General features: G+C 47.3%; 9 protein-coding genes across 9 annotated transcripts; 3 read left to right on the forward strand and 6 right to left on the reverse strand.

Annotated features, from left to right (window-relative positions):
• Positions 1 to 629: 629 nt before the first annotated feature.
• MCYG_01511 (ethanolamine kinase 1) lies at positions 630 to 2,238 on the reverse strand (the record flags this gene model as incomplete). The annotated part of the gene is made up of 5 exons (XM_002848531.1): positions 630 to 805; positions 866 to 1,209; positions 1,274 to 1,755; positions 1,842 to 1,953; positions 2,038 to 2,238. 5 exons carry the CDS (start codon positions 2,215 to 2,217, stop codon positions 631 to 633), a joined length of 1,293 nt encoding a protein of 430 aa, XP_002848577.1.
• A 1,171-nt stretch (positions 2,239 to 3,409) lies between these two features.
• Positions 3,410 to 4,518, reverse strand: MCYG_01512 (diploid state maintenance protein chpA; the record flags this gene model as incomplete). Its single annotated transcript, XM_002848532.1, has 3 exons — positions 3,410 to 3,725; positions 3,794 to 4,334; positions 4,413 to 4,518. 3 exons carry the CDS (start codon positions 4,516 to 4,518, stop codon positions 3,410 to 3,412), a joined length of 963 nt encoding a protein of 320 aa, XP_002848578.1.
• Positions 4,519 to 4,780: 262 nt separating this feature from the next.
• MCYG_01513 (glutaredoxin domain-containing protein) lies at positions 4,781 to 5,080 on the forward strand (the record flags this gene model as incomplete). Its single annotated transcript, XM_002848533.1, has 1 exon — positions 4,781 to 5,080. One exon carries the CDS (start codon positions 4,781 to 4,783, stop codon positions 5,078 to 5,080), a length of 300 nt encoding a protein of 99 aa, XP_002848579.1.
• A 76-nt stretch (positions 5,081 to 5,156) lies between these two features.
• On the reverse strand, positions 5,157 to 6,204 carry MCYG_01514 (2,4-dihydroxyhept-2-ene-1,7-dioic acid aldolase; the record flags this gene model as incomplete). Its single annotated transcript, XM_002848534.1, has 5 exons — positions 5,157 to 5,231; positions 5,311 to 5,535; positions 5,592 to 5,821; positions 5,876 to 5,968; positions 6,006 to 6,204. The coding sequence occupies 5 exons, from the start codon at positions 6,202 to 6,204 to the stop codon at positions 5,157 to 5,159; spliced, it is 822 nt and encodes a 273-aa protein (XP_002848580.1).
• Positions 6,205 to 7,103: 899 nt separating this feature from the next.
• On the reverse strand, positions 7,104 to 8,377 carry MCYG_01515 (conserved hypothetical protein; the record flags this gene model as incomplete). The annotated part of the gene is made up of 4 exons (XM_002848535.1): positions 7,104 to 7,391; positions 7,433 to 7,576; positions 7,635 to 7,954; positions 8,014 to 8,377. 4 exons carry the CDS (start codon positions 8,375 to 8,377, stop codon positions 7,104 to 7,106), a joined length of 1,116 nt encoding a protein of 371 aa, XP_002848581.1.
• A 490-nt stretch (positions 8,378 to 8,867) lies between these two features.
• Positions 8,868 to 11,393, forward strand: MCYG_01516 (fungal specific transcription factor domain-containing protein; the record flags this gene model as incomplete). Its single annotated transcript, XM_002848536.1, has 5 exons — positions 8,868 to 8,982; positions 9,042 to 9,152; positions 9,209 to 9,278; positions 9,339 to 10,352; positions 10,409 to 11,393. 5 exons carry the CDS (start codon positions 8,868 to 8,870, stop codon positions 11,391 to 11,393), a joined length of 2,295 nt encoding a protein of 764 aa, XP_002848582.1.
• Positions 11,394 to 11,675: 282 nt separating this feature from the next.
• MCYG_01517 (acyl-CoA dehydrogenase) lies at positions 11,676 to 13,197 on the reverse strand (the record flags this gene model as incomplete). Its single annotated transcript, XM_002848537.1, has 4 exons — positions 11,676 to 11,824; positions 11,877 to 12,484; positions 12,555 to 12,805; positions 12,865 to 13,197. The coding sequence occupies 4 exons, from the start codon at positions 13,195 to 13,197 to the stop codon at positions 11,676 to 11,678; spliced, it is 1,341 nt and encodes a 446-aa protein (XP_002848583.1).
• Positions 13,198 to 13,629: 432 nt separating this feature from the next.
• Positions 13,630 to 14,874, reverse strand: MCYG_01518 (conserved hypothetical protein; the record flags this gene model as incomplete). The annotated part of the gene is made up of 2 exons (XM_002848538.1): positions 13,630 to 13,826; positions 13,902 to 14,874. The coding sequence occupies 2 exons, from the start codon at positions 14,872 to 14,874 to the stop codon at positions 13,630 to 13,632; spliced, it is 1,170 nt and encodes a 389-aa protein (XP_002848584.1).
• A 2,288-nt stretch (positions 14,875 to 17,162) lies between these two features.
• On the forward strand, positions 17,163 to 19,046 carry MCYG_01519 (tryptophanyl-tRNA synthetase; the record flags this gene model as incomplete). Its single annotated transcript, XM_002848539.1, has 8 exons — positions 17,163 to 17,314; positions 17,373 to 17,632; positions 17,720 to 17,734; positions 17,800 to 18,022; positions 18,162 to 18,407; positions 18,467 to 18,506; positions 18,566 to 18,620; positions 18,736 to 19,046. The coding sequence occupies 8 exons, from the start codon at positions 17,163 to 17,165 to the stop codon at positions 19,044 to 19,046; spliced, it is 1,302 nt and encodes a 433-aa protein (XP_002848585.1).
• Between the last annotated feature and the right edge of the window lie 329 nt (positions 19,047 to 19,375).

Below are 19,375 nucleotides of genomic sequence, written 5' to 3' on the forward strand. Positions count from 1 at the left end.
ATGGTTATCGTCTGTAATAGGACAACTTAGAGAGAAGCTTGACAGTAGTGGGATAAGGGGATGATCGTAAGTGGGTGTACGAATCTCCAGCTTACCTACTTCAAGATATACATTTACATCATTCAACGGTCCTATATTTCTGTCCCTGCGCAGCCTGGGATTCCTAAGTTACTCTATGGGTAATACGCTAACATACACAGTCACCAGCCGAGGAAATAACATCTTGTTGCCTGATCGTACAACTCTGCCGTCTAGAGGTCAAAACAGCGAAAAGGAGAAAATATGTAGCCGAAACGATTACTAGGAGTGCAGTATTGCCTCGTCGTAGAATGGTCCTGGCAGTGGTGATATGTGGTCTGGGGCCCATTAAAAAGAAATCTTAAATGAATAGGAAGAAGTAGTTATATGCCAAAAACATGACGCCGATAGAGTATGCAGAATATATAGGGGCATTAGTAGGACGTACCGCAAAAGGGTTTCAAAGTCAAAACTAATGCTGCGAGAACGATCAAGTCAAATCTGAAAATGCAGTAAGCTGTTCCGGATAGGAGCTGGCCAGAAAAAGGGGTAAAGGTGAAGAAAGGGGAGGAAGAAAGTAAGTAGGTCTGCCTATAAGCTGTCGATGTTGGTTTACGCCTCTTGGGCCCAGCGTTGTTCACGAAGAGGCTTCTTCTCACCGGCCTTGGAGCGAGAGCTGTCTTGCTCATTTCTCCAAGCCCAGTACTCTCCAAGACGCTCCTCCGCGTAGGAAGCGTAGTCAAAATCAATTCTGGAGATGGTTGCTTGGATCAAGGCCCATACGCCCCTACAAGAGAGTTATTAACATCATTGGGGGTGACGGTTATATATTCATTGTTTATCATACCAGTAAAATCCGGGGAGTCCACGATAACGATCAACATCGGCAAAGAGGTTGTCAACCGCCGCCTTCTTGGACTCCGGGAGCACACTATGTTGACTGAAACTATCGACGTATTCCTCGATGAATTTTCGACGAACGGATCGGGTTGGTAGCCTCGAGTAATCGCAGTCGTAACCGGCCCACTCAGCGAAATGGTTTGCTAGGTCAAATGCTGCTGGCGAAGGGGTAGCGTACTCGTAGTCAATAAAATCAACTGTCTCAGCAGAGCCTTCTGGCAGAGTCGACTCCTTTGGTCGAGGCTGGATGATGACATTTGCGCTTAGAAGATCACAATGTGCAAAGACCATCTAGAGTGTAGGCAGTGTAAGCAATAGGTGTATACAAATTTGTAGTTGAGGTGTTCAAGCTCACCCCTTCTTCGCCTAGGCCGGATCCATCATCAAACTCGGCGACAATCCTCTCGTATTCCTTCTGGAGGTTCTTTCGTCGAGTACGTTCCTGTTCCGTGCTCTTTGGCAAGGCTAGAATCCACTTCTGCAGTGTCGCCCACAGGTTCGGTCCTTCGAGACGGGTGCTGATGGGTATGATGTCATCTGCAGCGGAGGTCGATTCCTGAACCGGTTTGGACTCAGAGTCGCTTGAGGCCAGGGAAAGAGTATCACCGTCTCCGGAACCCAGGTTTAGTGCATCAGAGGGCACATCACTGATGGGCAGAGCAGCATGCCATTGGCCAAGCCTACGAGCAACTCCGCGCCAGATGGCAGGATTGGTGAGATCATCAGGAGATGCTACTTGTCCGCGAATAAAGCGGTATAAGAGCCCATTCGAGAAGCGGGCTAGAAGAGGTGGAGCAAGTCCTCGAGAGGCCAGAAGGGCATGGGATTTTGTCTCCCCTATTGCAAGAGGGATTATGCTGCGGGTTAGCCAACTGGACAAGGGAACAAAGCGCCCGTATAGGAAGTCTAACGAACAGACGTACGTTCTCTGTCTATGATGATTTCAGAATTATTTCCATACGCCCTCATCAACACTGCCTCTTTATCAATCTCTTCTTCAGACAAGCCAGGAGCCCGAAGAGTGATTTTCAACAGCTACGATCAAAAGGTCAGAACTCGGGCAGCAGAAGAAGATGTATACACCAACCACAATCTACCATCCTCTCATCATATACATACCGTATTGGTAATTCCATCGGTGAAGCGAACGAACTCAATTCTACCTTGAGCATCCTTCCAGTGCGGGTTGACAGTCAAGACGAGCCTCAAAGCCGAAGCCTGCGAGTCAGCATGGTTGTACGACAGCGGAATGCATCTGACTTCATGGCAGCCAACCGGCTGTGTACACGCAGAGGGCATTTTTTATGTCTGGGCTGGAAAAAAGGGGTCGTGTGTGTATATAAGGGTATGTATGCACGCAAGAGAGATGTTCTGATTCTAAAAGGAAATATTGGGCGTGAACTGTCTGGCTGGCGTGGAATGTATACTGAAAAAAAAGGTACGAATAAATAGGTATTTCACCAGGCAGGCTTGCTTCTCTGAGGGAAGAGACTAACGACTCTCTTATCGTGGCTATTAGGAACGGGGGTAGGAGAGTGAGCCTTGAGGCGTGGTGTGCGAACACAACTTTATGTGCGATGACGTTCGATGTTGCAGCCCCCGCAGAAGATCCTGAGTTGCTGTGAAATAGAGATCTGCAGGCGGAGACTGATGTGCCGGTGGTGCAAGATATATTGATTGCGATTCAAACCGTCGACGTTGAGGTGCCAGAGAGAGGGAACCAGGTGAAGACGTTTTCAATTCTCAGATATAAAGAAAAGAAATAAACGTCGCTTTGGAGAAAAAAAAGGAGAAGGTTGAAGGTCTCGTGCCCACTTGCCGCGCTGAGCACCCACTAGTCCCTTTTGGGATGAGCCGGCAACCTTGTTAAGCACGGCCGCACTTGACTGAAGTGGAAAGTTTAGCCGGAGCATGTGATAGTCACTTGACTGGATTAGTAAAGACAGCACGTGATATAACATCCACGTGATATATTTTCACGTGACTGTAACTTGTCATAAAAAGGCACATCAAAAATTTCTTGCTTCTTTCTCTTCTTCTTCTTCTCTTTCTTTCCTCACATCAGTAGAGGTTTACTACATGTAAATTTCAATCCCGAGGCACCGCTACGGCGGCTTGCTGAAGGTTGCTCCATCTCACCATGGGTTTCCTTCCGTTCCCGGCTTCGGAGAGGAGACTTGCGTTGTCCTTTTTCCCATACAATTATGGCTGAGCGTTCACATTTCTTCGGTTGGCTTAGTCGTGGAGGACACGATACATCCATCTTTCCCCCCTTCCACCATGCTGGTTACTTGTGGTTCTTGAAGAGAATCCCAATTGGGGCGTTAGATGGTATAGCCATGGTGCTCTATTTTCTCTTTACGGTGAAATTTTACGGGATGTAAATTTCACTTTGTGCGATATATAAAATTATGAAAATCAGTAAAAGTTACATTATATTTTTTTTTCATTTGGTTCATTATTCGTATACATCTTTTAAAATCCCCCTAGCTCATGCCCTCGTCGGCCGTCCTGTCTGAATGATCTCGCCCGTCCTCGGGTCGGTGCTGCGCAAGGCCGGCCAGCTGTCTTCGGTCGCCTTGACTAGCGTGAATTCAAGCTTCGTGCTCATGATCTTATAGAAAGATTTTTCCGTATCAATCGGTGCGAAGAGGGTGAAGGTGTCCTCGTATCGTTTATGGTCTGCGGTTGGAAGGTCAAGGTCAATTGTCGTTGGGGATGAAAAAGAGACCCTTGAATCCTCCCTGATTATCTTCTTCAGATATACTGATGCTATCACAGTTGACGAAGTTTGATAAAAGTCGGTCCTATAATTCAACATTATTTCGTCAGTACATGAAGAAAATATACATCTGTAGAAACTGCACCAACTTACCGAACATCCTTGACCTTCTCTTCAGCTGACTTCACCCCATTTCCAATAAACAAATGGCGATCCTTGGTCTTGCAGCCAGGCAGATTCAGGAATTCGTCGAATTCCAGCACTCGCCGCTTACAGCAAGTCCAGCCTTTACTCCCCTCATGGAAGATAGGCTGTCCGGGGTGGTGAACGCACTCTTCACCCTCCCTGGCTCCAGACCCGCTGTACGTCTTACCACAGCCCTTCCGACGACATGTTGCGCCCTGCTGTATTTCCAACGATGGGTCGTCCGACTCGGACTCTGGCGGGGCAGGAGTGCCCCTCGGCGTGGGCGTGTGTGCTCCGCTTGCACTGAGAGAGGGAGGTAGAGCAGCTGACACGGCGATTGGTTTTGTGGTGCCAACGGGAGCAGCAGGGGTAGTGTCTGGGACATCAGCAGCTTCATTCTTCGATTCAACAGGTGTATCGTCGACGGTCGAGTGTTTCCCGGTAGTACATGGTGGGATGGCCAGGAATTCGTCAAAGGTAAGGACTCGAGTCTTGCAGCATTTCCAGCCTACAGAGCAGCTGTTAGTAAAAAGGAGCAAATCAAAGGGCAAATAAACAAACAACTTGACCGTGGCTATGAACCAACCTTTCTGCCCTTCATGGAATATTGGCGGGCCAGGATGATAAACACACGGCTCATCAGCGTCCGTAAACACCTTGCCACACCCTTTGTGAACACATTTCTCAGCCATCTTGTCTGTGTAAAGCGGTAGAAACGCAATTGAGAACTTTTGCTAGTACGGAGGGGCAAGAAATAGATAATAAGTGCGGTGGGCGAAAGCTCTTCTCTCTACATAATAAACAAATCAGGCGTTTCTTTTTTCCTCCCTATCGAAGGTTCTGGATAAGAAAACTTTTCATATCAAAAATGTCAACACAACAAAAACTACGAAACAAAAAACAAGAGAATAGGACGTTTAACTATAATTATAAGTCCTTCAGCTAATATCAAAGATGCGCCCGACTTTCACTCTCTTGCAGAATGCCCGGCTGACGCTCTACTCCCGTCTGAACTGCGGCCTATGCGACACAGCCAAACTTGCGCTGACCAACCTCCGGCAACGAAAGCCGTTCGAATACACAGAGATAGACGTCATGGCCCCTGGGAACCAGCAGTGGAAGGACATGTATGAGTTTGACGTTCCAGTTCTACATGTCGAAAAGACCTTGCCTGATGGCCGAACGAGTGACCCGAAAAAGCTGTTTCATCGATTTACCGAAGCAGAGGTACAAAAGGCCATTGACGAATGCTAGCTGGATTATCTTGTATCATAGATACATATCTTTCGAACTTGGCATTTTTTTTTTCAAGAGTCGGTGTTGAGCTCATCTACTCCCCCCTTGCTACTTTCAGGGTCTGGCTGAGGAAGATAGGAAGTGCGGTGACATCGGAAATGACAGAGACCTATCACACACGGCGAACACAATGAGCAACTGGACACGTCGTGGTCGAGACAGATGGATGGATAAAGGACAGGTCTCACCATGTTGAATCCCTGGTCAATATACTTCTTCGCGAACTCCCCCGACGGGCAGTATATTCCAGCCTTCTTCCCATTATCTGTTGCTGCTTTACGAATCCGTTCGATGGCTACTTCAAGGTCAGGGTGGAACTCAGCCGTGAGCACTGGCCGGCCAATATTATTCCCAAGGTCCCATGGTCCGACGAATAGTACATCGATGCCTGGTACCTGGGCAATTTCTTCGACCTGTCGACTATTTAGCCTATATGCAACAATCTTAGAGTCAAAGAAGGGGGACATACGTTGTCAAGGGCGGACTTGGTCTCTATCTGTACTGCTGTTATTAGAGAGTCGTTCGCGTGCTGTAGATATTCTATCGGCGTCACATCGCCAATCGATCCCATAGCAAACGGACCTCCAAATCCCCTCTTACCAACCGGAGGAAATTTGGCAGATTGGACTAGTTTCCTTGCATCATCGGCCGTTTCAAGGAGTGGAACAAGTATCCCATGAGCTCCAGCGTCAAGCGCACCTATTCATTGATCTACTTAGTGTGACATCAAGACAGAAGATACAGTATCCATACGTTTGACCATCCATCCTTCGTTGGCTACAGTCCTGACAATAGGGCTGACGCCTATAGCTGCAATTGCTCCTACAGCTTCATGCATCTGGGCATCTAGAACGATCATTAATTAGTAAATACAGCAAGCAACTAGCAAATATAGAGACCGAGAGAGAGAGAGTACCGTCGATATTTCCATGTTCAGTATCAACGAGAATCCAGTCGAACCCGCATCTCGCCATCACCCGCGACAGGTTGGCTCCGGGAAACATCTGCCATACGCCGTATGCCGTCTTCCCAGCCTTGAGAATGGACTGGATTCGATTTGCAGCTTGCATAGTAGAAGCCATGTTCAAACACGTCGACGCAAAGTATCTCTCTCCCCTTCTGATAGGAGTATAATACCTGAAGCAGAGAATATGTGGCAAGCTTCATCCTTGCTCCCAGTAAGTTATTTATCTACAGCAGGCGCTTCTTCCCCTCGCTAAGCTCCCCAACCTCGGGGAAAACAACAGCGTGGAGCCTTACGCCGAAGTCGCCGGTGATGGCGGGTGGCTGGAGCATACATGAGTAGTACTCCGTACAACAAGTTACATACTTGGCAGGGCACAGAAAACCGCTAGAACAGTTGCAGTAGAGTCTCATTTAATATTTTTGATTTGCTATCTCTGTATCAAAATATCCTTTTAACTCATAATGTATATTAGTTATTACGCATCAACGGCCCAGCACCGGATGACTAAGACTCCCAAAGAAAGGATGAGAGGTCCGAACGTAAAGACCTGACAATGGAACTGGGCACTGTGGGTGTACAGGACGGAACTGTACAAGATATATGAGAATGAGAATAAGCCAAAGGCCTAATTGGAATTGGAACTACGAAACGTAGATAGATAAACAGTATTGGAAGATGAATTGGTTGTTAACTAAGAACTCGGACGCGGTTGTAGTCCTACAAGAAGGAAAGAAAAACGTGACACGTGACAGGAACAGGACAGTCGCTCCAAGAGCAACTGTCCTGTCACGTGTCATGTTCTTTTTCCTTTGTAGGACTACACCCAAGTTCTTAGTTAACGAATAATCCATCTTCCAATACTGTTTATCTATCTACGTTTCGTAGCTTCAATCCTACCTAAGCCTTTGGCTTATCATCCTCCTTTTGTATCGGGTACAGTCCTGTATACCCAGTGCCAAGTTCTTCGATCACGGTTGGTGACCATCTTGCTCAAGTCTTACACAGCAAGCTGCGTTAGACAACAGGCACACTAACTGCACCATCAAGCCAGCCACCCATTCTAAGGGTGACGATCCGCCCAAGCTCTGTAGACCCACCAGAGCTTGTCCCTGGATCTTCCATGTCACGGAGAATCTTATCGATGTATTCGCCAGCCGCAGACATTTTAAGAATTTGGGCGATAGCCCTATGTAATGCGAGAAGACGGGGTAACGGAGGGTCAATTGATCGATCTTCGATTACGTATAATTCACGAGTAACCGGGAGTGAGCTTAGGACTGCAGGATGGAGAAACGACTCAACCTGGTAGGTATGCTCATGACCAGGAATAGGGTAAAATAAACTTTAAAGCTTCCAAAGGCATCATGGTAATTGGGGGTGAGGCTCATAGCGTTGAATGGCCTGTCGATATTAACGCCATCAATAAGATGTGAAACATCACAGTCGAGCATGCTTAAGATCGCCAATGCAGCTTTCTTCGAGTCGCTCTAAGCACGAATGTTAGGTCTCACGGAAACATAAGGCTCCCAGGACAAAGTAACCTACCAGTTCCCCATTGGCGTCAGACTGTGTGAGAGAGTGGGGGATTATGTGGGCTACCTCAAGAACGTCGAATTCCTCTCCGAGAAGTTGATTTCCATCATCGTCTTTAGCGTCATCTCCAAGCCGCTCTAGGCGAGATACGGCTTCTTTCCGGTCAAAACGACGCGAGATTACACATCGATGATGGTCACGGACTAGACAGGCACGACGGAGAGCGGATATACGCTCTGGTGTCGGAATATACTCGTGTGCCCCTTGAATCCGTTCAAACACCGACAGGTGTGCAGGAGATGGCTGGGGTGTACGCCGCCCAGGCACCTTAACTATCGGAGAAAAGTTAGCGGATGAAAAGGAATAGATACAGCGGATACGTATCGCCTACGGGGTATGAAGAAGTTGTCAAGCAAAAATTCCGCAAAAGCAGTTAAATTCTCGCGCAACTGGTTCCCCTGGCTGGTGAAGTCTGGGTCCTTCCCTATAGCTATATCCATTCTCATTGATTCAAAGAATGCGCGGAGGAATCTATCCTTCGAAGCCTCAGACCGGGAATACTCGTAGGTACAGCGAATGAGCAGCGCATGACTGTACGTCAGGCGAGAGCCTGTAGCGAGCTCCTCTGCTCGACAGTATTCCACGATACTGTAAAATCTGCAGGTTGCCTGGGACCGCACCTCCGCCGATAAAGAATCAAGGGCAGAGAAGTTGATCACCCCTTCCAGGGATGATTGGTGGCGGTGGCCGGCCATACTGTGTTAGTATTATAGCTAATCCTTATAGAGAGGTATGCAGACGCTGCTGATCCAAAGGAAAAGAAGGGGGAAAAGGGCCTTGAACGCTGTTTTCTTCTTCCTCATAAATAATTCACTGGGACCGGAGTAACTATGCCACAACATTCCATTCACTATAAACCAACAACAACGCGCTGTGCATAGTAATTTTAAACGTCAGAGAGCTCTCACAGGCCTTATTGGGTATATGCCCCTTGACCCTTGGTCCGCGTAGTAGGGGGTGCAGTGTTATATTGCTCGGTATATTCCGTATATCCCTGACACCGCCTGATGCAGTTGATATTGGTTGAGGCTCATTAATACGTCCAAAGCAAGCTTAGTCAGCACTATAATAACTTTTTCTCATGTGATAAAACTTTAAGTAATGACTAAGCATGTATAACCTAAAATTTCATTGCGGCGGTTGATGCGTTTGGCTACCTGGTGGAACTTCAAGGTAAAAGGCACGATGGATATAGAACACCCAGCGGATTCCCAGGCTGATATGCCCGGGACGACTATTAAACCCTCTGCTTGCACGCCTTGCCGCGTTGCGCACCTTAGATGTGATGGTCCAGGCCCTGGTGAGTCCCCCCCTTATTTCTAGTAATAAAACGGGTAATTCTAACACAGTCTTTTGTAGTATGCAATTCTTGCCAGAAACGAAATAGAGAATGCGGGTACCCAGAGGTTTCCACGAAGCCATGTCTGATATGTAAAACCAAGAAGAAAAAATGCGATCGCCAAGTTCCGTGTACGTAGCGGATGATGGCTACCTTTTTAATAATGATTCGAACTCACAATGAATAGCATGCACGACGTGCCTCCAAAAGAATCAGACTTGTCAATATGATTATCCCTCGATATCTAGCAGGAGAACGTATGTTGAGCACAAGTCACCATAATAGCCATATGACCGGCCACTTATTTGCCTCTACAGTCTACAGCCAGTCCATAGGTCCTCTCATGATGGCCCTGACCGTCCCTTTAAATTTCCAAGGCTGTCTATGCCAACCCGTTTTACGGGTCAAACAAAATTGCCGATTCGTCCAGATGACAATATCGCGGTTGACGTTCCCCCTCTTGCTCGAGCAAAGCTCTGCAGGCCCCAGAGTATTGTGTCTGATGATATCTCTGTGAGTGAAGGAGATGCCGAAGCTGTGGGAAATTCTGAACCTACAACAAATGGGGACATGCTGCCACTCTTTCAACGATCTTTCAAGGAAGCAGAGGAGCAGCGGAGTGCTTCCGTCGAGTTTATGGAGATAGCCGGTCGGGGAGACATGAATGGCAACGACTTAGACCCGTCTGCATGGATGGCCGAGCTCAAAGAAGCGATTTCGCATAGAACAGACACGTCGAAACCAGGCTGTACCGTACAAGCAAAGCGAGAGCTTGCTAGACTATCACAAACACTAAAAGATAACCCTGGTATTATCGAGGTACAACCTAACGCAAGAGATCTCCGAATGCCTCCTCGAAAAGTCGCAGATCATTTACTCGCGGTTTATCTCACTCGTGAATATGTTAATCTACCAATATTTCATCTCCCCGCATTTCACGCCAAGTATATTGAACTGTACACAAGTGAAAATTCGCCAGACGATACGGGTGTTCTTCGTGGCATATTAAACGTTGCTTTCGCGTTGGGTTGCCTTGCCACTGGTCCTAATAGTCATGTTGATGCTTCGATGTATTTCATGAGGGCACAACGCCTCATTCGACCGGGCTCCCTACAAGGAGTTAGCCTGTCGACTTTACAGGCATATATCATTACTTGCCAGTATCTAATGGCAATAAACAACTTTGAGCCAGCCTGGGGCCTCATTGGGCTTACAATCCGTGTTGCCGAGACACTTCGACTTCACCTTGGCTCTGGAAGCCAGCATTCTGAGGATAGAGTTGATAGAGAGCTCGCAAGGAGGCTGTGGCACAGCTGCATTCTCCTCGAAAGGTTTGTTAAATGAAGGTATTTGCATTAATCATAGGCCCATGCTAATTGCAGAGTAGGACTATTGCCCTAAACCTGGGCCCACATATGATTGTAACTCCGCGATCGTTCCAGGCACCCCTTCCAACTCCGCTTGAAAACGAATACGTGGATGTAATATTTGGAGGCGAGCCAACCACAGCCTCTGATCGCCCATCGATCATAGAATTTTTCACAGCGTATACCCGCTTGATGGAGAGATATGAAGACATCATTGCTGTGCAGGAAGAACTTCGTCCATTCCTTCACCATCCCCACAAGGTTATGGATACATTTGATTCCCGAAATCTTCTAAACGCAGATCGGAAGCTGTGCAACTGGATGGCGGCTCTCCCTCCCTTCCTGGTGCCTGGTAGTACACACGGTTCGCTTGAAAACCCCATTGCGAAACGACAGCACAATATTCTTCGCATCAGGTATCTTAACATCCGGCTCCTTTTATGGAGGCCACTCCTAGGCCTTGTCGCGGCATCTCCAGATCTAATTAGTTCCGGAATCCCCCTGCCCTCTAACCAACCGGATGCAATAACTGACTTCGTTGACTCGCCGATCATACGTACTATCATTTACAACGGTGCCTGCAAATGCATCCTATCCGCCCGGGAAATAATAAGCATTCTAATAGCCAATCGTCAATCTGATGGAAAAGTCGACCACCTCGCGCCTGTGCCAGCATGGTGGGAAAACCTTACGCCCATTTTCACCTGCGCTCTTGTTTTACTTGCTGCGCGCCTTTGCCCCGCTGATCTCTGCAAGAAGCTACCAGGAGGCAATAAGTCAATAAAAGAGGCCTGGAAAGGATGCATGGAGCTACTCAATGAATATCAAACTTTCAACTCCAATGCTGGAACCTACTTGGATGCTATTGAGTCTCTGGCCACATGTGTAGCCAAAATAGCTAGTACTAATCCAGGTGGTACTAGCGGTGAGAAGTCAGAGCCTCAACAGATCAATGATGTAACGTGGCTGGAAGCTCTTCCAGGTGATTTACCACGTTTAGAATGATACTTGGCTGATTTGTCTTTACATTGTACCTTTTTTTTCCGTGCGCATGTCTGGAGCACTTTATATACCTCTTTGCTCGCAATGAACCAGGACTTTATAGGATATTTCAAGATAGTTTGGAGTTAATATCGAATTTAATTCAATTTCCAATGTACTAAAATAGAGCAAACTATGCCATCGACACTTGGGGCACCAGTCAGCCCAGTGGCAGGGGTAGAAGACTAGAAAATCGTAAAGTGATAACCCTAAATCGCAGAGTAGATAATAATGCACATTATAGCTCTAGAGCTTAGCAGGCTCCCCCAGCTTCTTGGCCTCTGCCTTAAAATTCTTCACAAGCTGTCGAACAGCAAGGTCAAGTAGGACATCTTCCGAGCCTCCTGGAATTCGGGCTCCGGGAACATCACGCAAGATTTCTAGATTCATTAGTCCTGAAACAAACAGACCGCAGGAGTAAATGGAAGAAATTAAGAGCAGACTCACTTTCAACTAGTTCCCCCTGGCCAGACTTGGTGAACCCAAGCCCACCAAAGAGTAAAACTGCTACCTGAGCACATTCGTTAAGAACTATTCCAGCCTTTGCTTTGGCTAGGGCTGTCAACCCGCCCAATCTTTTGTCTCCTACTTCCTTAGGCATGTTATTCATTTGGTATAAGAACTGCTCTACCCAAGCCCACATAGACTCCAGTTCGGCACCAGCCTTGGATAACCTATGTCTCACCACAGGCTGGTCCATCAGTGTCTTGCCAAAGGCCTCACGCTTCATGCAGTATTCGAAAGCAGAGCTGAGGGCAACTCTAGCCTGACGAGTCACTCCGACCGCAATAGTGAGACGCTCGTGGTTGAAATTCGTCATAATATACTTCATACCGTGCCCTTCTTGGCCTATCAGGTTTTCAACTGGTACCTTGACGTTATCTAGTTCAATGTATGTGGTGCCACCGCAGACCTGGCCGGAGACAGGGAGCCGACGCATTGTTACGCCTGGATGACCCTTCAATGGTACCACTATCAGTGATAGGCCAGTTGGTCCTGGGCCGCCAGTACGTACGGCCATAGTAGTGTAGTCTGACCATATACCATTTGTGATCCTAACAGAGGCATAAAATGATAAGGCTCCAAAGTAATTTGACAAAAGCACAGTCATGACGATTAACGTACCACTTCTTTTCACCGTTGATGATATAGTGCTTGCCATCTGCGCTCTTCTCGGCAGTAGTGGTGATATTTGCAACGTCACTACCTGCATCAGGTTCAGTAATAGCGATGCATGACCTGACCTTTGATGTCAGCATATCAGGAAGAAATTTCTCCTGTAAAGCTGGACTTCCAAATGCAAGCATTGGTGGGATTCCAAATGCGAAACCAGCTGTTAAGGAGCCTGGTGGCCCGCTCAGTCCGCATCTTGACATCTAAGGGAACTGTTAGCACAAGCAGGCCTGTAATATGTGCAGTTCAGGTGGCTACTGACCTCATCCAGGTATATACCAGTATATATGAGGTCCCAGTCTTCAACCTTGACCCCTAAGATATCATGAATGTTCAGCTCCTTCAGCCATGCAACCGGCAATGGAGATGGCAGGTTTGGAATCAACATGTTATGTTTGCCGAATATTTCAAAAATATGTGGTGGAACTGTGCCCTCTCGTTCCCATTCCATTGCATGGGAGTGTAGATGCTCCCAAATGAAGGCTCTACATGCTTTCTGAAAGCGCCGATGAGCATCAGTGTAGTATGGCGAAGGAAGTCCACAGAGATACGGCGGCTCCGAGAAGGGAATTGGATTAGGTGAGTTTGTTGCCATATTTAGGTGCCTGCTACAGCTCTGGATTCAAATACAGGTAAATCTGTGCCCCGTATACCTTAACCAATGGCAACGGGAGACACAGCTTCAGGAATATAACGTCTTGATAATATATTTATATAAGTTAAGCACGGAGAAGGTGGAGGTCAACACGGAAAAGCCGAGTAAGTTTTGCCGAGCCGAGGCACAAGTCACGTGCAAATAGCTTGGACGATGATTATGAGAACAGAATAAAATCTCCGTATGCATACAACACCTAAAATAACGAAACCTGCGATAAAGCAAACAAATGCCTCCAAGAAACGCAAAAAAAAGACCAAAAAACAAACGCTGTGTGCGCCAGATACTAGTATTACTGCCTTGTCTTGCCATCACTCCAGGCTTCAATAGTGTATTGGTGCCGTTTTTACCCAGGCGCCGAGATACCCCTTTTTATATCGTATTAGCCATGGCAGGCTGTGGAATGGCTAGTCCGAGCCCTGCCTCGCCCGGGACGTTCGAAGGTGTTCCTCTGGTAGCCGGGATTGGCTGTTGAGGTGTTGTCGGCTGTTGCGATTTGGGCTGTTGCTGGCGATTCTTTGGAGTGCCGCTGACATCTGCTGCTGCTGTAGCGTCGCGAGAAGGTGTACCTTGACTAACGTCGCTAAATGACTTATCTCCTGCGCCGCCGGTACTGCTTCCCCCAGTACTGCTGGTAGTTTTACCTCCTCGTTTGACCATCTTGCCGAGCACGCTCACTAGCTCCGCGGCATCTTCGAAGCTCTCGTCGTCCATTCCTTCTTGGGCGTTGTAGACGTCTGCAATGGCTTGTTTAGCTAGGCGTCTGCATGCTGTCGAATCGTTGAGACAGTCATATAGGTATGCAGCGTATTCGAGCTTGACGGACAGGCGTATTGGGTGCGAGCCTGGGAGTAGTTGGTCCGCTAGCGTAGCTACATAAGCAAAGCATTCCGTCGCGCGTGGCGTATAATCTATCGCTGGAAGGATAAAGGACGCCGCAAATTTGGGTTGTACCGGTACCTCTAGCCCTGGGGGTTGTAGCTGGCTTCCGGCTCCGACAGGACCGCCTTCGACCGGATGAGATGTTACAGATGATTCTGGCGCGTTTGTTCCATCTTTCCCGTTAGTGGGTGCGGTTGCATTGACAATATCAACAAAGGACGTCGAGCCGGGGAGTGCCTGGATGCCTCGGTGGTAGACACGGGGTTGGTTGTGGAAGAGCACAAATATGTGATAAAAGGATGCTTGCAGTTTGTATGCTAGAACTCGCAGTTCTACATAATCCGCTACCATAGGGTGCACATACTGCTCCACGATTATGAGCCCTTCCCGCGAAAGCCAGAGGATGTGGTGATATAACTGAAAGGACTTTGTTTCCCGAGTCGGGTCCAGCCGTCGCAGCTTTCGAGCTCGGAGCAGTTTCTTGGATAATATGACCGAAAGTCCCAGTATCTTATATAGCATGCCCGAAAGGAACGGGTTGGTTTCACTGGTGCGAGTAGCAAAGTGACCAAGAAACTTTTGGTCTACTTCTGAGGATGCCATCCATATAGCGAACTCTATGGGTTCGGTGAATTCCTGCCATAAGCGGGAAGCACAGATTAGTTCTCTGATGTAAGAATGGCCTTGACTCAAAGGGCCGTAAACGGGAGGGCTGATCTGCTTTGTCGTTGACATAGTGCAACAAGATCATGCCAAAGGTATGATGTATATAGTAAAAAAGGCAGACAGATCGGACATGAGTGGCCACAGAAGTGACGGCCCGGTGGCGGGGAATTATATTATGCCAAAAGAACGTGTAGTTTAGGAACTTGGTTTGGAGGTAAACGAAACTTGGTTTCCATGTTTTGTTTTTTTCTTTTCTCTTCGGGGTTTTGACTGGCGGCTAGAGAGGAAAAAGGCCAAAGAGAGATGATCACGAGAACAGGGCGCTTACCTCTTAGAAAATAGCACCAACAGGCAAATGAAATGTCTTCTCTAAGGTATCAAGGTCCCTTTGCGTGTGTAACCAGCTATTTGACGTTGACGGGCTGTTGGGTGTACGGAGTAGACGATTGACAAGTTCGACGTCTTGGCCTCTACTTCGTCAAATGTCGGCGCAATTGAATATCAGCGGGTTGGAAAGTTTTCCAGGAGTGTGGAATGGGTACCAAGGGCGTCGGGGGAGGCGTGAGTTATTAAAAAGACTAAAGGTTTTGACAAAGTTAGAAGCTATCGACAGCTTGCCAAGGTTGATATTATCTGGAACCTAGAGGTTCGGGCTGCGAGCGCAAATCCGGTAGACGATTAAGTGAACGTCTATTGTACAGGTTGTCTCTCTGTTGACAATTGATCGTAGACTGTTGGTTGGATCTGGTAGACGATCGTAGGGCCCGGTTGTATACAGAAACAACAGCGTAACGCTGTAGAAGAACCCCCAAAGAAACGGTATCCGAAGATAATCGCGTAACCTTCACCTGATCGTCAGCAGCATTCACAAAGAGGTACTATTTTTTGATAGTGAAGCCCTTATAGCATACCACAACAGACAATAACTCAGTTTAGCTCCAAACGGAAATTCTGACCCGCCCAAAGACCTGCGCCGGTATCCAAAGATGCGCAAACACGGTGAGAAACGGAGAAGAGACGCGACTGAAAAGGCTGGAGTATGGGATGCTGGACGTATATTCGACTCAATTCATGATTCATTATCGTCTTTCGTCGGGGGTTTTTTGGGAGTTTTTTTTCTTTTTATTTCCCTTTGTGGAAAATATGAGAGACCAGGCGAGAGTCTCGGGCGTGAGGCGCAGATGCAGGCAACCAGTTCATGCATACATTAGAGAGTTAAAGCAGCCATTGAGCTCATCCATAGCGTGGAAGTCTTCTTTTCTTTTCTCTTCGTTGATGCTGGAGTCGAAGTGTCGGTAAAGAGAGATGATGGCCCCGTACCCCAAGACACCAAGTAAATCAGGCGACAAACGGCCGGTGAAAAAGAGAGCTCTCGCAGCGGAATGACGGATGGGTCAATTCTTCCCCATAATTTCGGCGCCGCTTAATTTTGTGCCTCTGGTGCCGTCGCACAGGAGTAACAGTGAGAAAAGCCGACGAGTGAGAAGGGTCGATAATATAATAATACTGAGTATGTACGCCAGGGGCTGGCACTATATATTTTAGAGGAGCGAGAAAAGGAGGAAAAAGAAACGAGAAGTCCTTACCCCCGGCCACGTCCAGAGTAGAGAGTAAAGAGAGAGATCGAGAGATCAAGGACTTTTCGCCTCTCCTCTCTCTTCTATCATCCTATGTAAGCCCGTCTGGCCCTGCAGGCTGGATGCCCCGTCAAGAGAGCCCGAGGCATCCAAGGGTCCAGCGGCCAGCAAGCCCACCGCTGGTTTGACGTGTCAGTCCCTCAGGCGCTCCGCCGTCCACGCTAGAAGGGCCCGACAGCCTGTCTCGCTGGCCACATCTACAACTTGGCCATCACGCCTTGCCGATGCCACCTCATCTTCAGGCTTCCGCGTGGCCCAAAGCCGTCTTTTTCTCTCTCTCGCTTTTCATCTTGTCGACGCATTCAAAACTTGATAAGAAACAAAAAAAAAGCTGGAGAATAAAATGCTTAGTCATGAGTCATGTGATATCTGAGTTATAAATAGTAGTTTTGGATGAGTAAGCGTATGCTTAGTAATATAGACTCTGTACACGTGATATGTGCGGGTATTAATATGGTTCCGGAAGTTTATTTTTAAGCGACAATGTAAATTGTGCAAACATAAGTGTAGAGCTTAGTCATCTATCGAAGATGCCCCTCGAAAGCCTTAATTAAAAAGAAAAGGAATGAGTCAAAAGAAGCGCGAGGGGCTAGCTATCTTTTCTTTTATATATAACAATACATTGCTTCTCTCAGGCTTGTCGCGCATAGTCCTCTTTACCCTATCAGTTGTTGACGGTAGAAGATTTCAAGATTCCAGTGCTTGAGGAGGCCGGAAAGGATGGAAGCGCCTAAGGCGGAGACCGTGGTCCCTGTCCGCGAAGAAGAACAACCAGCTGCCACTATAGAACAGGAGATCAACCCCTGGGATGTAAAAGGCGCAAAGGATGCGCAGGGAAATACTCTAGCCTTTGACTATGTTGCCATTTCAAAGTGCGCCATACCCCTATTCTCTATTTATCTGACTGCGCGTGCTAACTATCCCGGATAGGAAATGGGCGACCAAGCTGATAGACGACGAGATTCTCCAGCGCTTTGAACGCCTTACAGGACACAAACCGCATCGTTGGCTAAGGCGCGGCCTCTTCTTCTCTCATCGGGACTTCGATAAGATTCTAGACAAGTACGAATACGGCGAACCCTTCTTCTTGTATACCGGCAGAGGGCCTTCTAGCGATGCCCTACATTTAGGCCATACGATCCCATTTGCTTTTACAAAATGGTTGCAAGATGTTTTTGACGTTCCATTGGGTATGTTCTGGAATTGCGCCATGTCTGCGGGGTGGAATTGTCTCTACAGCTGATAAATTCAATGTTGGCTAACTCCTCTTCTACTAGTTATCATGCTCACCGGTAAGATTCCATGTTCTTGACTATCGTATATACAAAGTATACCCATATTGACGGGAAGGGAAAAGATGATGAAAAGGCACTCTTCAAAGAAAAGCTCACCTTCGAGGAAACATATAAGTTTGGCCTTCAGAACGCAAAAGACATCATAGCATGTGGCTTCGACCTGAAGAAGACCTTCATCTACAGTGATTTGGAATATATCAAGGGCCCGTTCCTAACAAACGTCTGGGAATTCTCAAAACTCCTCACATTTAATCAAGTCCGAGGAGCATTTGGATTTAACGAGAGGTTAGCCCCTGCTTTTGTCCGTTTGTCACCTATGTACTAACGCAAAACAGCACCAATATCGGTCGTATAATGTTCCCAGCAGTGCAATGGTACGTTTTCATGTCCGGCGCAAGAAGCCTAGTTTATTGACTGATGATAGTGCCGCTGCCTTTGCCACCTCATATCCAGAGATCTGGGCTGATAAGCCAGCAACGGAGCGAACAAAAGCCATTGCAAAGATACAATGTTTAATTCCCATGGCCATTGATCAGGACCCTTACTTTAGGCTTTTGCGCGAGAATTCTCATAGAATGCGTTTCCCCTCGCCCAAGCCAGCTCTCATCCACTCCCAGTTCCTTACCGCACTACAAGGAGCTGGTGGAAAAATGAGTGCCAGTGACCCCAAGTAAGATTCAAGAATACTGCCATTCTCTTTCAACCTAATGTGACTTACACTCCTTGCAGCTCTGCTATCTTCATGTCGGATACCCCTAACCAGATCAAGGTATGTTTCACCAGTTGGTTCAATCTTTGTAGTTATTTACCTGACACGTATTCTTGCAGAAAAAAATCAGAAGCTATGCCTTTAGCGGAGGCAGGGAAACTGTTGAGCTGCATCGTGAGTTTGGCGGAAACCCCGACGTGGATGTATCTTATCAATGTCTGTACCCGTGCCCGCTATCTTTTAACCGCATAAATAACTAACATGGCATAAATAACTAACATGTTCTCAGATATCTCCTATTTCGAGGACGACGACGAAAAACTTAAGAAGATAGAACAAGACTACCGCAAGGGCGACCTTTTGACAGGAGAGCTAAAGCAAATAGCAATCAACCTGCTACAGGAATATGTCAAAGAATTCCAAGACCGAAGGAAAACTGTGACAGATGAGGTTCTGAAACAGTTCATGACACCACGAAAGTTAGAATGGAACGGTAACCCAAATCCGATACCCAGGCCAGTGAAACATAAGGAGGCAAAGGCCAAAGACGCGAAGCCGCAGGAATCAAAGCCACAGGGATTACAGCCACAGGATAAGTAACAGGATATGGGAGTTCCCCTTGACTGAAATGAATTAGAAACTAAGCTAGTGACATACTCTACGAAACATTCTAGGAATGAATATATGAGCAATGATTATCTTCAACCCCTTCACAAGATCCCCCGTGAATATTCTCCCTGTGAATAGCAGTGAACTGAAGTGGCTTGTTTGTCGGCTATCCCAGGAAAGGATATTCGCTCTTATCTAGGTATCCTTTCACGCACATAGCCGCATACATATAGCCGTTTGTGCTGTGAAGGCGCTCTTTGTATATTGAAGTCACTCACCCTCAATGAATTGGGTATACTGGTGACTATTTTCCCAGCCAA

Source organism: Microsporum canis, genomic scaffold, assembly GCF_000151145.1.
Source record: "Microsporum canis CBS 113480 supercont1.2 genomic scaffold, whole genome shotgun sequence".
NCBI lineage: Eukaryota > Fungi > Ascomycota > Eurotiomycetes > Onygenales > Arthrodermataceae > Microsporum > Microsporum canis.